The sequence below is a fragment of the Salmo salar genome, chromosome 01 (genome assembly GCF_965601325.2).
Source record: "Salmo salar chromosome 01, fSalSal1, whole genome shotgun sequence".
Lineage (NCBI taxonomy): Eukaryota > Metazoa > Chordata > Actinopteri > Salmoniformes > Salmonidae > Salmo > Salmo salar.
This window is the reverse complement of record NC_138291.1, coordinates 47,477,427-47,495,031: the sequence shown is the minus strand read 5'-3', so window position 1 is coordinate 47,495,031 and position 17,605 is coordinate 47,477,427. Positions and strand designations below refer to the sequence as shown.

At 44.9% G+C, this 17,605-nt stretch overlaps 1 protein-coding gene across 1 annotated transcript in view; it reads right to left on the bottom strand.

The window, feature by feature from the left end:
• Positions 1-17,605, bottom strand: part of ism2a (isthmin 2a) — a 52,072-nt gene that overhangs the window by 16,116 nt on the left and 18,351 nt on the right. Inside the window, exons 2-3 of the mRNA XM_014196118.2 lie at positions 9,393-9,638; positions 2,683-3,034 (exon numbers count right to left, since the gene is read on the bottom strand). Coding sequence (XP_014051593.1) covers positions 2,683-3,034; positions 9,393-9,638 — 598 coding nt within the window. The remainder of the gene's footprint in view (positions 1-2,682; positions 3,035-9,392; positions 9,639-17,605) is intronic.

Below are 17,605 nucleotides of genomic sequence, written 5' to 3'. Positions count from 1 at the left end.
GTTGTTTGGCCAGGGGGTTGTGAGGAGACATCATGCCACCATTACCCTGAGAGTCAGCGCCAGCAGAGGTTCAAATGACTGCTCTATCCCAAGAACCAGTGTCAACTTCAAAGGACACACACTTCAAAGGACACACACGATGGACTGACGGTCGAGCGCTCGCTCGCTCTCTCAGTTCCTCCCTGAGCTTGCCCTCGTGCTCTCCATCTCTTTCTTTCTCCCCCTTTCAATTTGTTCTCTCCAGCCCAATAGCTTTATCTTTCCCTCTGTTATTATCTGACCTGTATTCTACCATATCTTTAATCTTGTCTTTTAATCATTTTTGTTGTGATATTTTTTTGTTTTATAGTTTTTTTCTTAGGGTACATTACTATCCATTTCAAATTAGAAGTTTATAAAACCTGTACCTGTAGGCTACCACTCAAAATAACATTAAGAAATACATAGAGTTGAATAATAAATAATACATTCACTATGAACAGGAAAAGAAAACAAAAAAGATTTGGGCCTCCACCCCACCCCAACCTCCCATCCCATTCCCCCAACTAGCCAACATGTCTCCATCCAACCCCCCCACCCCCCAGACAATGGTGGCCTGTCCGCTGTGAATATGAGAATAGTAATAATCTATCAGAGCTCTTTTGGCAGAGCGCTACAGACAAAGCAGAGCCGTAGCACTGTGGGCTGACTGGTCTCACTTAGAGGTGAGTGCCTACTGATCAGGTTAACAGCATTAGAGAGCTGTTAGCTAGTCTGGTGGCTAACTGCTACTGTCAGAGAGAGAGAGAGAGAACAATAAAACAACCAACTAAAAACCAGTAACACAGAGCCAGAGCCAAGAACTGAAGCTCTTTCCAGAGGGCTTAATGAATGAGCTTGAGGGTTGACAAGGAGAGTTCAAGGTTCAGACAGATTATAACTACCGGAGCCGAAATAAGGTCTTCCGAAAATGTTCCTACCTTCTTCATTGAATGCAGCCCTGTGACTTGACTACTGTAATCATTCTATTTTGGCCATATTATTTCAGTTATAATATGATCCACATATTAAAATAGTTAGCTACAGTTATCCCTGGAAGGGAAGGGAGAGGATAAGGAAAGGCTATACAGAGTAGTCTGTAAGAGCATGTCTTGGGCAGTTTTCACTATAAAGATCAACCTTCTTAGATGTCTTATAATGGGACATAATGACCATCAAAAGCAGCATTTCTAAAGAGGCTAACCTACAGGCCTACAGTATACAATATCAAGTTTATAGTAAGTTATCTCTAAATCTTTAAGTTCTTGGAACATAAATCTGAATCTCTAGGATGTCAACAAACACCTCTAATTGTCTCCCCAGTAGACAGTAGGCCTAAACATTCAACAATCCAATCATCTTTCATGCCATGAACATGACTTTATCCAAGGTGAACACAGTACACCTCACAGGCCAAGTCCTGTTCCTCTCGCTCCCTGGCTGGCTGTTTTACAACTGATAGGCATCAGAGAGGTGAGGGAGGGAGGGAGAGTTTGGAAGAGAGCCTCAGGGAGGGAGGGAGGGAGGGAGGGAGGGAGTTGACATGTTTATGTAGCGGACCTTGAGCGAACAGCCTCGAATCATAAATCATGTCGTAGGAACAGAGAGTAAGGCGGGGGGAGAAAAGGAGAGACAGTGGGGGACGGAGGCCCGTATTGCTGTCTCTGAGCCTCGCGGAGGAAACTGTCAGGACAAAAACATCTCAGACAGCTCGCCACATACATGCCCTGACCACTGACCCCCGAACCATACACAAACACCAGCCCTCTCTCAGATCTGTGATCAGATCAGGGACACCAAACAAACAGGAGGAACCCTCTTCTACAATAGAATGGTACAGTAACAATACACAAGCCATACATTCTCCTAGAAACCTTATCTAATCATTGTCGAAGAAACTGAAGGGCCAAAACTTCTGCTTCCTGTGGGGTGTTTTAAAAAGGTGTCTTTTTAAGAGGATGTTATTTGCAGTGCATCGTCCAGGTAGGTGGTGGTGCTACACATTGGATGTTTCACAAATTGGAACACGGAGGGGTAGGAGTCCAAATCAATGTGGAATGGAGCTCGGAGGGCACTTCTCGGATGCATACTCTGTTTGTATACATTTTGAAGCGTACATCGATGCAAGCCGCAACAGAAAGTACGCACAGAATTATGATGCAACCATGTAAAAAATGGTGTAACGTTTATTGAAATCAATGGTCATTGTTTGAGCTGAAGTGAGAGAAAATAAACTCTGACTTCAGAATGACATGTTGCCCATTCACATCTCATACGTTTCCTGACTACAATATTTGATCTTGATACGTTAATAAATAGATTCTATGTTCATTTTGACATGTTTACCTGCCTACAATACCCACTGTAGTGTGTGCAGATGCAAGCCCATATGGGCCCGGGGAGTTCGAGTGCTTGTCAAATGTACTGTTTTATGCGTTTTCCACACTGTCATGCTCACAAGAACGTACTCTAGAGAATGTCCTCGTAGAACGTACTCTAGAGAATGTCCTCGTAGTATGCACTCGGTGCATGAGAGCGTGGAGCACGGTGGTATGCATATTGAAAAACACCCATTGTAACTTGATTCTGCCGAATTGTTCCTTCTTTATCTATCATTTCGTGATAATTACAACAACAACAAACATTCCATCATAAAAAACATACCGTAGTTCTCCTTGGAGTCCCATCCCTTGTTGCTGCTCCAGCGGCTGGCCCAGCCGCCACCCACGCCTGCCCCCACCCCAGTCCCCCCGGTCCCACTAAGTACAGGTTCCTGCTCCTCGGGGTTGTAGTTATAGTCCTCTGTGGGCTGCTCCTGTTCCTCTAGGCTGGTCCTGCTGCCAGGCCCGCTCTCAGCCTGGTCTGGGTACTCCCAGAACAGAGGCCAGAATAGCTTCTTGTGGCCCAGCCACTCCTCCGATGACAGGGACCAGTCGTTGCGGCCCCCCTCCCCCCCCTCCTTGGCCAGGTCCATCTCCATCTCTGTCTGTGGGTCCTCCACCACCTCGATGGTCACCTGGAGGAGGGGGGGAGGAGAGGGGGGAGGAGGGGGGGGAGGCGAGAGAGAGAGAGAGAGAGAGAGAGAGAGAGAGAATACACTATGAAAGAGATCTTTTAGGTTTCAAATGAAATACTTTTTTCATTGCCTTGAACAACATGCCAATGCCAAACACACATGGTTTCTGCACCCTTCTCAACATGTGTGTACTAATTAAATACTAATTCGAGTGATAATACGAGTAGCAAAATCTTTCCCAGGTCTCCAGTCCTCCTTTCATATATAGAATATTGCATTCTGTGTAATCACAACTGAATAATGTGAAACCTTTATAAAAGTTAACCTTTCTACAACTGGGAATTGAGGGTGTGATTTCACACTTCACAATTATCCTCAGCAAATTGCAACAAAATCATAGAGTAAATTGCCTCTGGACCGAAGCTGTTGCCAAGAGTAACATTCAACACAATTGCTTGTGTAATCTTATGGAGTCTTACAGGCTTGCATCCCAAATGGCACACTATTCCCTATATAGTGCACTACTTTTGACCAGGACTGATAGTAATGCACTATATAGGGAGTAGGGTGCCATTTGGGGTGAAGCCAGGGTGTCACAGACTCTGGTGCGGTTGATGGCCAGCAATTATTGAACACACAGTACTTTCCCAGATGATGGTAAAACAGCAATGACTGTAGAGTAATACTGATAACACATACACTGGCCACAAAACTGCTTCTGTAACTGTAGTCACAGCAATCGAAGGCCGGCTAGTAACGGTAGGAAGGGAATGCAACAGAGGTTAAAGAAACTATGGGGATAGGGAAACAACCCTTCCAGTACTGTATGTGATATGTACTTCCTGGTGAATATGACTAGGACCAGGTGTTCTTCCTGACCACATGGCCTCACCAGGAAAAACTCAGAGTCCTAGTTATACCAGCAATAACAACTAGAGACCAGAGGTACTCCCCTGTAGCTCAGTTGGTAGAGCATGGCGCTTGCAACACCAGGGTTGTGGGTTTGATTCCTGCAGGGGACCAGTATGAAATGTATCCCCTCATTACTGCAAGTCGCTCTGGATAAGAGCATCTGCTGAAATGTCAATGTTTCCATAGTCAGGCTACGTGTTCAGGGAAAACTCCTTGCTCTACCACTGTCCATTAACATTCTATATACTAACATTACTGCTTCTACTGTAAACAACCTAACATTTACAGCATCGGGCTCAGACATGCAACATTGGAAAGAAAAATAAACAACCCCCTCCCACCCCCGTCTAACAACATGGTCTGTTCTGCCCCAGCCCTGTTGTCTTGGTGCCAGTCTGATGCCCTATCTGAACCCACTGGATTCTTGGGATGAACCAACCAGGGTCCTGAGGGAAGCGGGTGTGTAGGTAGGTTTGTAGACAGTGTGTCCAGGCATGTGTGATGAAGGGAGAAGGAAAGGAAGGTGGTTGGGGAAGTATGTGATGGAGGGAGGTGGAGAACAGAGTGGAAGAGTGAAAAGGGATGGCAGGAGCGGGAGGAGATACTTAGAGCGGGGCTGTAAAGGGAGGTGTATATGGAGAAAGCGGGATAGTGAAGCGAGTTGAGAAGTAGGGGAGGGATAGAAGGAGTGAGGTGCGGGATAGGGGTGTGTGGTGGTGGAGAGGGAGGGATAGCTAGAGATGGAGGGAACAAGATAGAGGGATAGGGGATAGACTGATAGACTGCCACGAGCCTGCAGGTCCAGACAAAGGCATGGTTGTTTATGCTTCTGCTAGTAGTTACCATCTGATGGCTGCTACAACTGTTTATAAAGACAACCCACTGGCTAAAGACACAGATTAGGATGGGGAGTCATGGCTACTAGTCTTATGCCTCTCAGACCCTTAGCACCATCTCTTTCTCTCTCTTTCCCTCTCTGTCTCTCTCTGTCTCTACCTCTCTCACTCTGCTGACAATAATTGTCAATAGACCGACAAGTCAAGGAAGATTCATATATCAAAATATGACAATGCTTGATTTAAAAAGCAATACGCGAAGTAGTAGGACAGGACACACTGTGGCGTCATTACAAGCCTGCATGATTCCAAGGGGCAAAGAGAGGACATAGCCAGCCCACTGTATGGCTCTTGCTAGTTGTCAGCAGGGTGAAGTTGGACTGTAGTGTACTGTACTGTATAAGACCTCCGTAATATTGAAGCTGAGCTCTATTTCCTCCCGCCTGTCTGAGCGGTAAGTGGAGGAAGTGTATTAGGCCTAACTATGACCCATTATAGGCTGTGACTCATACATAACTGTGGATCTGAAGGACAGGCACTTCCAGTATTAATGCCCCAGACAAACCATAGGGAACTAAGCCACTCCAGTAAAATAGTTCCTGTGTATTGTCAATCAGGAGATTGTACTATGCAGAATGTTGGTAATTTGTCAACGATGATGGGCAGAGGGACCAGTATTTGTGCACATGTGTATGGGAAGACAAAAATATTTGAAACATCATTATTTATATATCGGATGCATTTGGTTCTATTCAAATCTACTCTATTGTTGTATTCTATTCCTCGTAGTGTGCCAGTACAGTCTGGTACGGTTCACTCAGTTCGTCACGCTATGACCCTCCACAGTCAAAACCAATGAATTCCAGCCGACGTGATAACAAGGTAAAAAGCCCACTAAAGCAACCAAGGATATTAGCGGCTGGCTCCCAAAGAAAGACTTATAAAACCAAATAGCTTTGTCTGGTTCCTATAGACTAAAGGATGGCCCAATCCCACTTGGATCAAGAACACATTTTCCTTGTTATAATAACGAGGCGCTTTCAATTTCTGGATACCTGGGCTTCTCTTGTGTCAGTTTTTCCCCAAAGTCTAACTTAATTTCCTTTCAAATCCACTTGCACACATAAACCCTCTGAAATAACACTAAAAATAAAATGAACGTTTTTTTTCTTCATACTTCTGTATAAAAAAGCACTTTTGAGATAATCAAGATCTGCTGCGCTTGGAGAGCATGTTAAAAAGTGCTTGTTAAAATAATAAAATAATGCGGTGACCTCTCACCCCTTAGATTTGGCTGTTTTCTCTGCTCTCTCCCTAAGCCCCATGCAGATGTTCGAGCATCATGGCAGACTTGAAGCACCCCACTGTAAAGGTCTCGCCTGGAGAAATTTAAGAGGCCGCGCCGACTCAAAACAGCTGTGAAGAAAGATGGGAGGGGGAGTCAGTGTATGTGTGTGTGTGTGTGTCTGTGTGTGTCTGTGTGTACATGCGTGTGTGTGCATTCACGTATGTGTTGGGGTGATACAATAAGCTTTAGAGCAAACGCCCCACCTCCCTTCTTATTCTGGAGTCCCTGCAGCCTCTTACAATAATAGCAAGAAAAAAATTAAAGGGATAAATTATCAACTAAATGAAATGCAAGGAAAACAGAGAGCCTTGTAAACTCTACTGTTGGCCAGTGGTTCCCAGTGTGTTTGGTACAGTAGCAGCGATCAGATATGAAACACCACTAGAGGAATACAGTCTCTAACCCTATTAAATACTGCCTTTTACCCAGGCCTAACTAGGGAACTTGAATTTTCTGCAAATCCCCATAGACATCAATGCATGATGTACACAGAAGTCTGAGTTCTGTGCATGGGTGTCTAGTTATGATTCAGCCCACTTTAAAGAAATTCACTTCCTTGCCCCGCTCAGTAACTGTTTCCTTCTTAACTTACTCGGTTAAGAAGAACATGAGTTATTAAGTGTTTTTCATGCTGGATCAAAACATGGTACAATCTTTGAAAAAAAGGCGCTACCTGGAACCTAAAAGGGTTCTTCGGCTGTCCCCATAGGAGAACCCTCTGAAGAACCCTTTTGAGTTCCATGTATTCTACCTGGAACCAAAAAGGGTTCTCCTATGGGGACAGCCAAAGAACCCTTTGGGAACCCTTTTTTTCTAAGAGTGTACCGTCCCTTGGATACAATCATTTGATGAGCTACGTTCTGCTAGTTCGCTCCGGGGCAGTCACAGTTTGATACTCTCAACACTTTTCCAACCATCCATTGTTACACATCAGCTAACATTTACTGAAAGCACTCAATCCAGCAATCTGGTGCCTCAGTCGTTTCCTGTTAACCATAAGTCATTATGCTTCTAAATGACTCTAACACGCAGCCCTGTGAGAATTAGCTGTCAACCAGGCTTTGGCATGGCTCACACATTATACAGAGAAGCTGGATTGCAAAACCAGGTGCAAAAGGTTGTCGCTGAATAAATTGGCTGTCAACAATAATGATGCATATATGCAGCGCTGTGTGTGTGTGTGTGGGTGTGTGTGTGCATGTGCGTGTGTGTGTGTGTGTGTGGTGTGTGTGTGTGTGTGTGGAGGCTTACGGTAATCCTGTACACAGTATCATTATAAACATCCTGAGATCTTTGTTGTGACAGTCGTCCTTCCCTACGCTAGAGTGATAGGGTTTTATTAAGCTTTGGGGTCATTGAGACAACGGTAAGATAGTAACATTATTACAATAAGTTTCCTTCCAATTTATCATGAATATAAAGATACAGACGTCATCCCAATGCTCTTCAATAGCTTCCTTTTCTTAAATTCTTCACTCTACACTAACAGTAGATCTGAAAACACTACTAGTAGATCTGAAAGGATCGTTGGATGGATGTAAGCAATTTTTCACCTTTATTTAACCAGGTAGGCAAGTTGAGAACAAGTTCTCATTTACAATTGCGACCTGGCCAAGATAAAGCAAAGCAGTTCGACAACATACAACAACACAGAGTTACACATGGAGTAAAACAAACATACAGTCAATAATACAGTAGAAAAATAAGTCTATATACAATGTGAGCAAATGAGGATGAGATAAGGGAGGTAAAGGCCAAAAATGCCAATACTGGAAACTCTACCTAGCCCATACAACCATGATATATATGTGATATATTCTGATGTACTAAACAGAAGAGCTCCAGAGATACACTATATATACAAAAGTATGTGGACACCCCTTCAACATAGTAGATTCGGCTATTAAGCCACACCCATTGTTGACAAATTGAGTGTATAAAATTGAGCACACAGTCAATGAATCTCCATAGACAAACATTGGCAGTAGAATGGCCTTACTGAAGAGCTCAGTGACTCAATGTGGCACCGTCATAGGATGCCACCTTTCCAACATGTCAGTTCATAAAAATTCTGCCCTGCTAGAGCTGCCCCGGTCAACGGTAAGTGCTGCTATTGCGATGTGGAATCATCTAGGAGAACCAACAGCTCAGCCGCGATGCGGTAGGCCACACAAGCTCACAGAACAGGACCGCCGAGGGCTGAAGCGCGTAGCGTGTAAAAATCATCTGTCCTCGGTTGCAACACTCACTACCGAGTTCCAATCAGCCTCTGGAAGCAACATCAGCACAATAACAGTTCATTAGGAGCTTCATGAAATGGGTTTCCATGGCCGAGCAGCCGCACACAAGCCTAAGATCACCATGCGCAATGCCAAGCGTTGGCTGGAGTGTTATATAGCTCGCCGCCATTGGACTCCGGAGGAGTTTGGTGGAGGAGAAATAATTGTCTGGGGATGTTTTTCATGGTTTGGGCTAGGCCCCTTAGTTCCTGTGAAGGGAAATCTTAACGCCACAGCATGCAATGACATTCTAGACGATTCTATGCCTCCAACGTTTTGGCAACAGTTTGGGGAAGGCCCTTTCTGCTTTCAGCATGACAATGCCACTGTGCACAAAGCAAGGTCCATACTGAAATGGTTTGTTGAGATCGGTGTGGAAGAACTTGACTGGCCTGCACAGAGCCCTGACCTCAAGCCCATCAAACACCTTTGGGATGAATTGGAACACCGACTGTGAGTCAGGCCTAATCGCCCAACATCAGTGCCCAACCTCACTAATGCTCTTGTGGCTGAATGGAAGCAAGTCCCCAAAGCAATGTTCAAACATCTAGTGGAAGGCCATCCCAGAAGAGTGGAGGCTGTTATAGCAGCAAAGGGGGGACCAACTTCATATAAATGTCCATGATTTTAAAAAGAGATGTTTGACGAGCAGGTGTCCACATACATTTGGTCATCTAGTGTACTATATAATACATAGTGTAATATTTAATTATGTGTCCTCTCCTACCTGTAAATTAGGGTTGTGTAAACCTTCACACCATTTAGCAGACACTCTTTTCCAAAGAGACTTACAGGAGCAATTAGGGTTAAGTGGCTTGTTGAAGGGCACATCAGCAGATTTTTTACCTAGTCAGCTCAGGGAGTTGAACCAGCAACATTTTGATTACAGGCCCAACACTCTAACCGCTAGGCTACCTGTACAAACCTACCTGTACATTAGGGTTGTGTAAACCTACTTATTCATTAGGGTTGTGTAAACCTACCTGTATATTAGGGTTGTGAGATCCCAGGTCTGCGTTGGCCAGCTCAGGGAAGTTCCTGAGGTCCAGGATGAAGGGTTCTGGATCCTCCTCTGGTTCTGGTTTGGGCAGAACCCCCTGGGACCAGCCACGGCGTCGGGGTCTCTGGGAGGATGGGTTGGATGATGCCAGGCTCTGGAGCTGGTTCTGCTGCTGGAGGTCCTCCAGAGTCTCACCCACATCGCCACCCGGGCTAGCCTGAGATATCGCCTAAAGAAAAAAGAGATAAATGATCAATTATTTCATTTTTTCATGCATCACCTCATACAGGTTGATAGTAGATGACAGATAATAAATTGAGATCATCACTGAGAGTAGGTATCTCTTTAACAAGAGTCCTGATGCAGGCCCATGCACAAGCTTTGTCCTATTGTTGCAACAATATATTGTGGATCAGAACATTTTCTCAAAACGTTTTTAAAATGTTGTGAAATGTTCAGAGACAATAATCTTATAAATGTTGATACAAGATTACATTTCTGTGGCATTACAGAACATTCCACATGTAGTTAGATAAGACTGAATGAACATGCTGAAGACTGAATGACGATAACAACAAATGAGCTAATTCAATTTGACATCATCATGATCTAACCGGAGGGGTATACTATGAAGTAAGCTAGATCTACTCAGGCTTTTCTAAAGCTAGCCAGTTTCAGTTAGCTTCACATTCCAGCTCAGGCTTCATCCGTACTACGATGGTCATGGCTCACATCAACAGCATCCTCCCGGATACCCTAGGCCCACTCCAATTCGCATACCGCCCCAACAGATCCACAGATGATGCAATCTCAATCGCACTCCACACTGCCCTTTCCCACCTAGACAAAAGGAACACCTATGTGAGAATGCTGTTCACTAACTACAGCTCAGTGTTCAACACCATAGTGCCCACGAAGCTCATCACTAAGCTAAGGACCCTGGGTCTAAATACCTCCCTCTGCAACTGGATCCTGGACTTCCTGACAGGCCACCCCCAGGTGGTAAGGGTAGGCAACAACTCGTCTGCCACGCTGATCCTCAACACTGGGGCCCCTCAGGGATGTGTACTTATTCCCATCCTGTACTACCTGTTCACCCACGACTGCATGGCCAAACACGACTCCAACACCATCATTAAGTTTGCTGATGATACAACAGTGGTAGGCCTGATCACTGACAACGATGAGACAGCCTATAGGGTGGAGGTCAGAGAACTGGCAGTGTGGTGCCAGGACAACAACCTCTCCCTCAATGTGAGCAAGACAAAGGAGCTGATCGTGAACTACAGGAAAAGGTGGGCCGAACAGGCCCCATTAACATTGACGGGCTGTAGTGGAGCGGGTTGAGAGTTTCAATTTCCTTGGTGTCCACCTTACCAACAAACTATCATGGTACAAACCCACCAAGACAGTCGTGAAGAGGGAACAACAAAACATTTCCCCCTCAGGAGACTGAAAAGATTTGGCATGGGTCCCCAGATCTTCAAAAAGTTGTACAGCTGAACCATTGAGAATATCCTGACCGGTTGCATCACCGCCTGGTATGGCAACTGCTCGGAATCTGACCATAAGGCAGGTGTCACTACAGACCCTGGTTCGCTTCCAGGCTGTATCACAACCGGCCGTGATTAGGAGTCCCATAGGACGGTGCACAATTGTCCCAGTGTTGGGGTAGGCTGTCTTTGTAAATAAGAATGTGTTCTTAACTGACCTGCCTAGTTAAATAAATTAAATGGAAATAAGTATTACATTTTAGTCGCTTAGCAGACGCTCTTATCCAGAGCGACTTACAGTAGTGAATGCATACATTTCATTTCATGCATTTTTTTTTTGTACTGGCCCCCCGTGTGAATCGAACCCACAACCCTGGTGTTGCACACACCATGCTGGCATTGCAAACACCATGCTCTACCAACTGAGCCACAGGGAAGACCTATCTGATTTTATTGTGCTGTCACATGTTTAAAATGTATGTACTGTTTATACAGTATGTATTATTTTTTATCAATTAGTCAATCAAAGTACATACAACACAACTCAAGTCAAAGCTGTTTTACTCCACAAGGTATGTAGGTATCTTCTTTACAGAGAAGAGAATAGTCAGTCAGTCTGTCAGTCTACATCACAGTTGGTTGGCGTTAGCAGTAATACCGTCTACAGGGATAGAGGTTTGGAGTGAAGCCTGGGATGGTACAAGCAGGTAGAATATCACACACACAAACACACTCACACGTACACATACACACACGCACGGACGTGTGCACACACACACACACACACACACCCAAATCTCCATCATCTGGTTCACTTTAGTATGTAGTCCGTGAGTCTGGGCCAAGAGAGAGAGAGGCCTCTTGAGTCAACAACATCAAACCCAGCTGAGTCACTTGACACTGACTGTGCTTTGTCCGTCTGTCTAACCCATCACTGTCTGCCTGTATGTCTGTCTGTCTAACCCATCACTGTCTTTCTGCATGTTAGGATATCACACTGTACTGTTCTTATGGATATACAGTGGGTATCAGAAGTATTCACACCCTTGGATTTCTTCACATTTTGTTGCATTACAAAGGGGTTTTGAAATAGATTTAATTGTGATTTTTTTGTCATTGATCTACACAAAATAAAATCAACACATTTTTACAAATTAATAACAATTATAGTACATTTAAAAAATAAATAACTAAAATAGAGTTGTTGCATAAGTATTCACCCCCTTTGATTAGGCAATCTTTAATAAGTTCAGGAGTAAAATGTGTCTTAACAAATCAAATAATAATTTACATGCACTCTGTGTGAAATAATAGGGGTTGACATTTTTGAATGACTACCCCTTCCTCTGTCCCCAATACATATAGCATCTGTAAAGTCCCTTAGTCAAGCATTGAATTTCAAGCACAGATTCAATTACAAAGACCTGGGAGCTTTTCGAAAGCCTCATAAAAAAGGGCAGATATTGGTAGATGGGTAACAATAACAAATCAGACATTGAATATCTATTTGAGCATTGTCAAGTTAATAATTATGCTGTGGATGACGTATTAAACCACCCAGACACATCAAAGATATAGTTTGATGATACATTCCAGTCCTGAACTGAGCTGCAGGACTGGAATGAAACTGCTCAGAGATGTCACCCTGAGGACATAGGGGATTTTAAAACAGCTACGGAGTTCAATGGCTGTGATGGGAGAAAACTGAGGATGGATCGACAACATTGTAATGACCTAAATGAGAGAGTGAAAAGAAGAATACAAATATACCGAATATTCCAAAACATGCATCCTGTATGCAACAAGGCACGAAAGTAATACTGCAAAAAAGCACGGCAAAGGAATAAACTTTTTGGCCTCAATACAAAGCCTTATGTTCCAACACGTCACTGAGTAGTGGTGGCCGCATCTGTCACTGCTTGAAAATCTATGGCAAGGCTTGCAAAGTTCTTAGAGACTTACCCAAGAAGAGGCACAGCTGTCATCGCTGCCAAATGTGTTCCTAACATGTATTGACTCCGGGTTAATCAAATCAAATCTTATTTGCTTACTTACAAGCCCTTAACCAACAACGCAGTTTTAAGAAATGTAAGTGTTAAGAAAAAATAAGAAATAAAAGTAACAAATAATGAAATGGCAGCAGTAAAATAACAGTAGTGAGGCTAGACACAGGGGGTCCCGGTACAGAGTCAATGTGCGGGGACACAGGTTAGTAATTGAGGTAATATGTACATGTAGGTAGAGTTGAAGTGACTATGCCTAGATAATAAACGAGAGTAGCAGCAGAATAAAAGGGGGGACAAGGCAAATAGTCTGGGTAGCCATTTGATTAGCTGTTCAGGAGTCTTATGGCTTGGGGGTAGAAGCTGTTAAGAAGCCTTTTGGACCTAGACTTGGTGCTCCGGTGCGGTAGCAGAGAGAAAAGTCTATGACTAGGGTGGCTGGAGTCTTTGACAATATTTAGGGCCTTCCTCTGACACCACCTGGTATAGAGGTCCTGGATGGCAGGAAGCTTGGCCCCAGTGATGTACTGGGCCGTACTCACTACCCTCTGAAGTGCCTTGCGGTCGGAGGCCGAGCAGTTGCCATACCAGGCAGTGACGCAACCAGTCAGGAACCAGTCTCGATGGTGCAGCTGTAGAACCTTTTGAGGATCTGAGGACCCAAGCCAAATATTTGCAATCTCCAGAGGGGGAATGGGCTTTGTCGTGCCCTCTTGACGACTGTCTTGGTGTGTTTGGACCATGATAGTTTGTTGGTGATGTGGACACCAAGGAACTTAAAGCTCTCAACCTCCTCCACTACAGCCCCATTGATGAGAATGGGGGCGTACTCGGTCTTTCTTTTCCTGTAGTCCACAATCATCTCCATTGTTTTGATCACGTTGAGGGAGAGGTTGTTATCCTGGCACCACACGGCCAGGTCTTTGACCTAATCCCTATAGGCTGTCTCATCGTTGTCGGTGTTCAGGCCTACCACTGTGTAATCGGCAAACATAATGATAGTGTTGGAGTCGTAACTGACCATGCAGTCATGAGTGAACAGGGAGTACAGAAGGGGGCTGAGCACGCACCCCTGAGGGGCCCCAGTGTTGAGGATCAGCGTGGCGGATGTGTTGTTACCCTTACCACCTGGAGGCGGCCCGTCAGGAAGTCCAGGATCCAGTTGCAGAGGGAGGTGTTTAGTCCCAGGGTCCTTAGCTTAGTGATGAGCGTTGAGGGCACTACAATGTTGAACGCTGAGCTGTAGTCAATGAATAGCATTCTCAAATAGGTGTTCCTTTTGTCTAGGTGGGAAAGGGCAGTGTGGAGTGCAATAAAGATTGCATCATCTGTGGATCTGTTGGGACGGTACACAAATTGGAGTGGGACTAGGATTTCTGGGATAATGGTGTTGATGTGAGCCATGACCAGCCTTTCAAAGCACTTCATGGCTACAGATGTGAGTTCTATGGTCTGTAGTCATTTAGGCAGGTTATGTTAGTGTTCTTGTGCACAGGGACTATTGTGGTCTACTTGAACCACGTTGGTATTACAGACTCAGACAGGGAGAGGTTGAACATGTCAGTGAAGACACTTGCCAGTTGGTCAGCGCATGCTCGGGAGTACACGTCTTGGTAATCCATCTGGCTCTGTGGCCTTGTGAATGTTGACCTGTTTAAAGGTCTTACTCACATTGGCTATGGAGAGCGTGATCACACAGTCGTCCGGAGCTGATTCTCTCATGCATGTTTCAGTGTTACTTGCCTCGAAGCGAGCATAGAAGTAATTTAGCTAATCTGGTAGGCTTGTTTCACTGGGCAGCTTGCGGTTGTGTAGTCTGTAATAGTCCTTAGTCGTCTGTAACAGTTTGCAAGCCCTGCCACATCCGACGAGCGTCGGAACGGGTGTAGAATGATCTTAGTCCTGTATTGACGCTTTGTCTGTTTGATGGTTCGTCTAAGGGCATAGCGGGATTTTTTATAAGCTTCTGGGTTAGAGTCCCACTCCTTGAAAGCGGCAACCTACCCTTTAGCTCAGTGTGGATGTTGCCTGTAATCCACGGCTTCTGGTTGGGGTATGTACGTACAGTCACTGTGGGGACGACGTCATCGATGCACTTGTTGATGAAGCCAGTGACTGATGTGGTGTACTCCTCAATCCCAGCGGAGGAATCCCGGAACATATTCCAGTCTGTGTTAGCAAAACAGTCCTATAGCTTAGCATCTGCTTCAGCTGACCACTTTTCTATTGACCGAGTCACTGGTGCTTCCTGCTTTAGTTTTGCCTGTAAGCAGGAATCAGGCGGATAGAATTATGCTAAGATTTGCCAAATGGAGGTCGAGGGAGAGCTTTGTATGCGTCTCTGTGTGTGGAGTAAAGGTGGTCTAGAGCTTTCTTCCCTCTGGTTGCACATTTAACATGCTGGTAGAAATGAGGTAAAACAGATTTAAGTTTCCCTGCATTAAAGTCCCAGGCCACTAGGAGCGACGCCTCTGGATGAGCATTTTCCTGTTTGCGTATGGCCGTATACAGCTCATTGAGTGCGGTCTTAGTGCCAGCAACGGTTTGTGATGGTAAATAGATAGCTACGAAGAATATAGATGAAAACTCTCTTGGTAAATAGTGTGGTCTACAGCTTATCATGAGATACTCTACCTCAGGCGAGCAAAACCTCGAAACTTCCTTAGATATCGTGCACTAACTGTTGTTTACAAACATACATAGACCGCCACCCCTTGTCTTACCAGAGGCTGCTGTTCTATCCTGCCGCTACTGTGTGTAACCTGCCAGCTGTATGTCATTCATGTCGTCGCTCAGCCACAACTCGGTGAAAGATATTACAAGCTTATCTAATCAAGGTATATTCGTTGTTGTTTTTTTCTTATATATTTTTTTGTTGCTCAGAGCTGTGCTCAGCTCTGTATTATGCCTCTGATCAAAGCCTTCTATCCACTGATCATGTGTATCCTGTCTTGACTCTGGCTGTGTCTCTAACACAAGCAAAACAGATGTCCTCTCCCCAATCCCCTCCACAAACCACCCGTACATACATTCCACTTCCAACCCTCAACTAGATTTCAGCATGACCAAAAACCAGAGGTCTGCAGCAGAGAAGGCCATTCATGGAACAGGTTTAGGTTGGGGCTTTACTTTAGCTGAGGTTGGGTGTTAAAACAAATGTATCCCAGTAGTCATAACAGAGAAGCCTGCCTTTGAATGAGTCAAGAACGGAGTTGAATACCAGGAACGCAACGTTCTGTGCCAGGAAGAATAACTATTAGTGGTGCATGAGTGGGTCTAGATTCACCAGGCACACGATACAATGAAAGGAAAGTTATTCCAGTCTTAACAACTTCCATCCAGATACATGACACAGAGAGAGGGAGAGAATGAGGGGGGGGGGGGGGGTGGGGGGGTGGAGAAGACAACAAAAAAAGAGAAGAGATTTTTACCAAGTGGCTACGCTACACTGTAGTCTATCCCCTGTACTCCTTTCTCTCTTGATAACATAATGACAGGTCACATAAGCTACGTTTACACAGGCAGCCCTTATTGGCAAAAATCTGATGTGATTGGTCAAAAGGCCAATTAGTGGCAACAAGATCAGAATTGGGTTGCATGTGTAAACGCAGCCATAATGTATGACTGACTGATGGTCCCCTTCATGACTTCCTCCACTCTCTCTGGACCTTTCACCTATCCCAGGTTGGAAGGAAATCGAAGAGCTAAATTAGTGGCAAAACGGTCCTGCTCAACTGCACACGACAGAGCCATTGGGATGTGACTCTTCTAGCTCTCCTCCATATAAACATTAACATCACCAAAGCAACCTTCCACGGATAATAAAAAAGATATATATTTCTCTCTGAGTGATTGAGTGTAAATTGGGGAAAGAGTTGGGAGAACAGAGCACACACAGGGGATTGATAGGGCTCTCTGAATTCATTGCTTTAACACACAGAGAGAGAGAGAGAGAGAGAGCGCGCTCGACCAGAGAATTCTTGGAGATCCACAAGAGCCATGGAGAGTTGGCCAGGAGAAACATCCCCTGGAAACCAACGAAGACAATCACCAGAACAGAGGTAGGGAGGCCAGTGTGTGTGTGGGTGGGTGTGCGTATCTATGTCTGGACGCCTGCCCGGAAACTGGCAGAAACTTTGAGAAATCTCTCATTGTCGGATTTATTTCTTCTTCTTCTCTGGCACCACGTCGGCGTGTAACTATATCTGATTTGGTTGGCATTCCCCGATAGTATCACTAGCATAGCCAAACGTGTTTTATCCTATCTCTTCAATAAAGCAGTCTTTGTGCATTCTCATTGCAGACACTCACTGTAGCTATGGGTAGCTCTGGAAAGATGGCTAACAAAGGCAGCCAGAGTCCAGAAATAACACCTTGAATAACCAAACAAACACACAGCGGCCCAATAATAACATGTAGTGAAGCACCACCGATAGTGCTCTGCTGACCTGACAGTGTTCTAGAGAGATATGGTACCAAACCCCCGCTAGTGCTCTGCTGACCTGACAGTGTTCTAGAGAGATATGGTACCAAACCCCCGCTAGTGCTCTGATGACCTAACAGTGTTCTAGAGAGATATGGTACCATCCCCCCGCTAGTGCTCTGCTGACCTAACAGTGTTCTAGAGAGATATGGTACCAAACCCCCGCTAGTGCTCTGCTGACCTGACAGTGTTCTAGAGAGATATGGCACCAAACCCC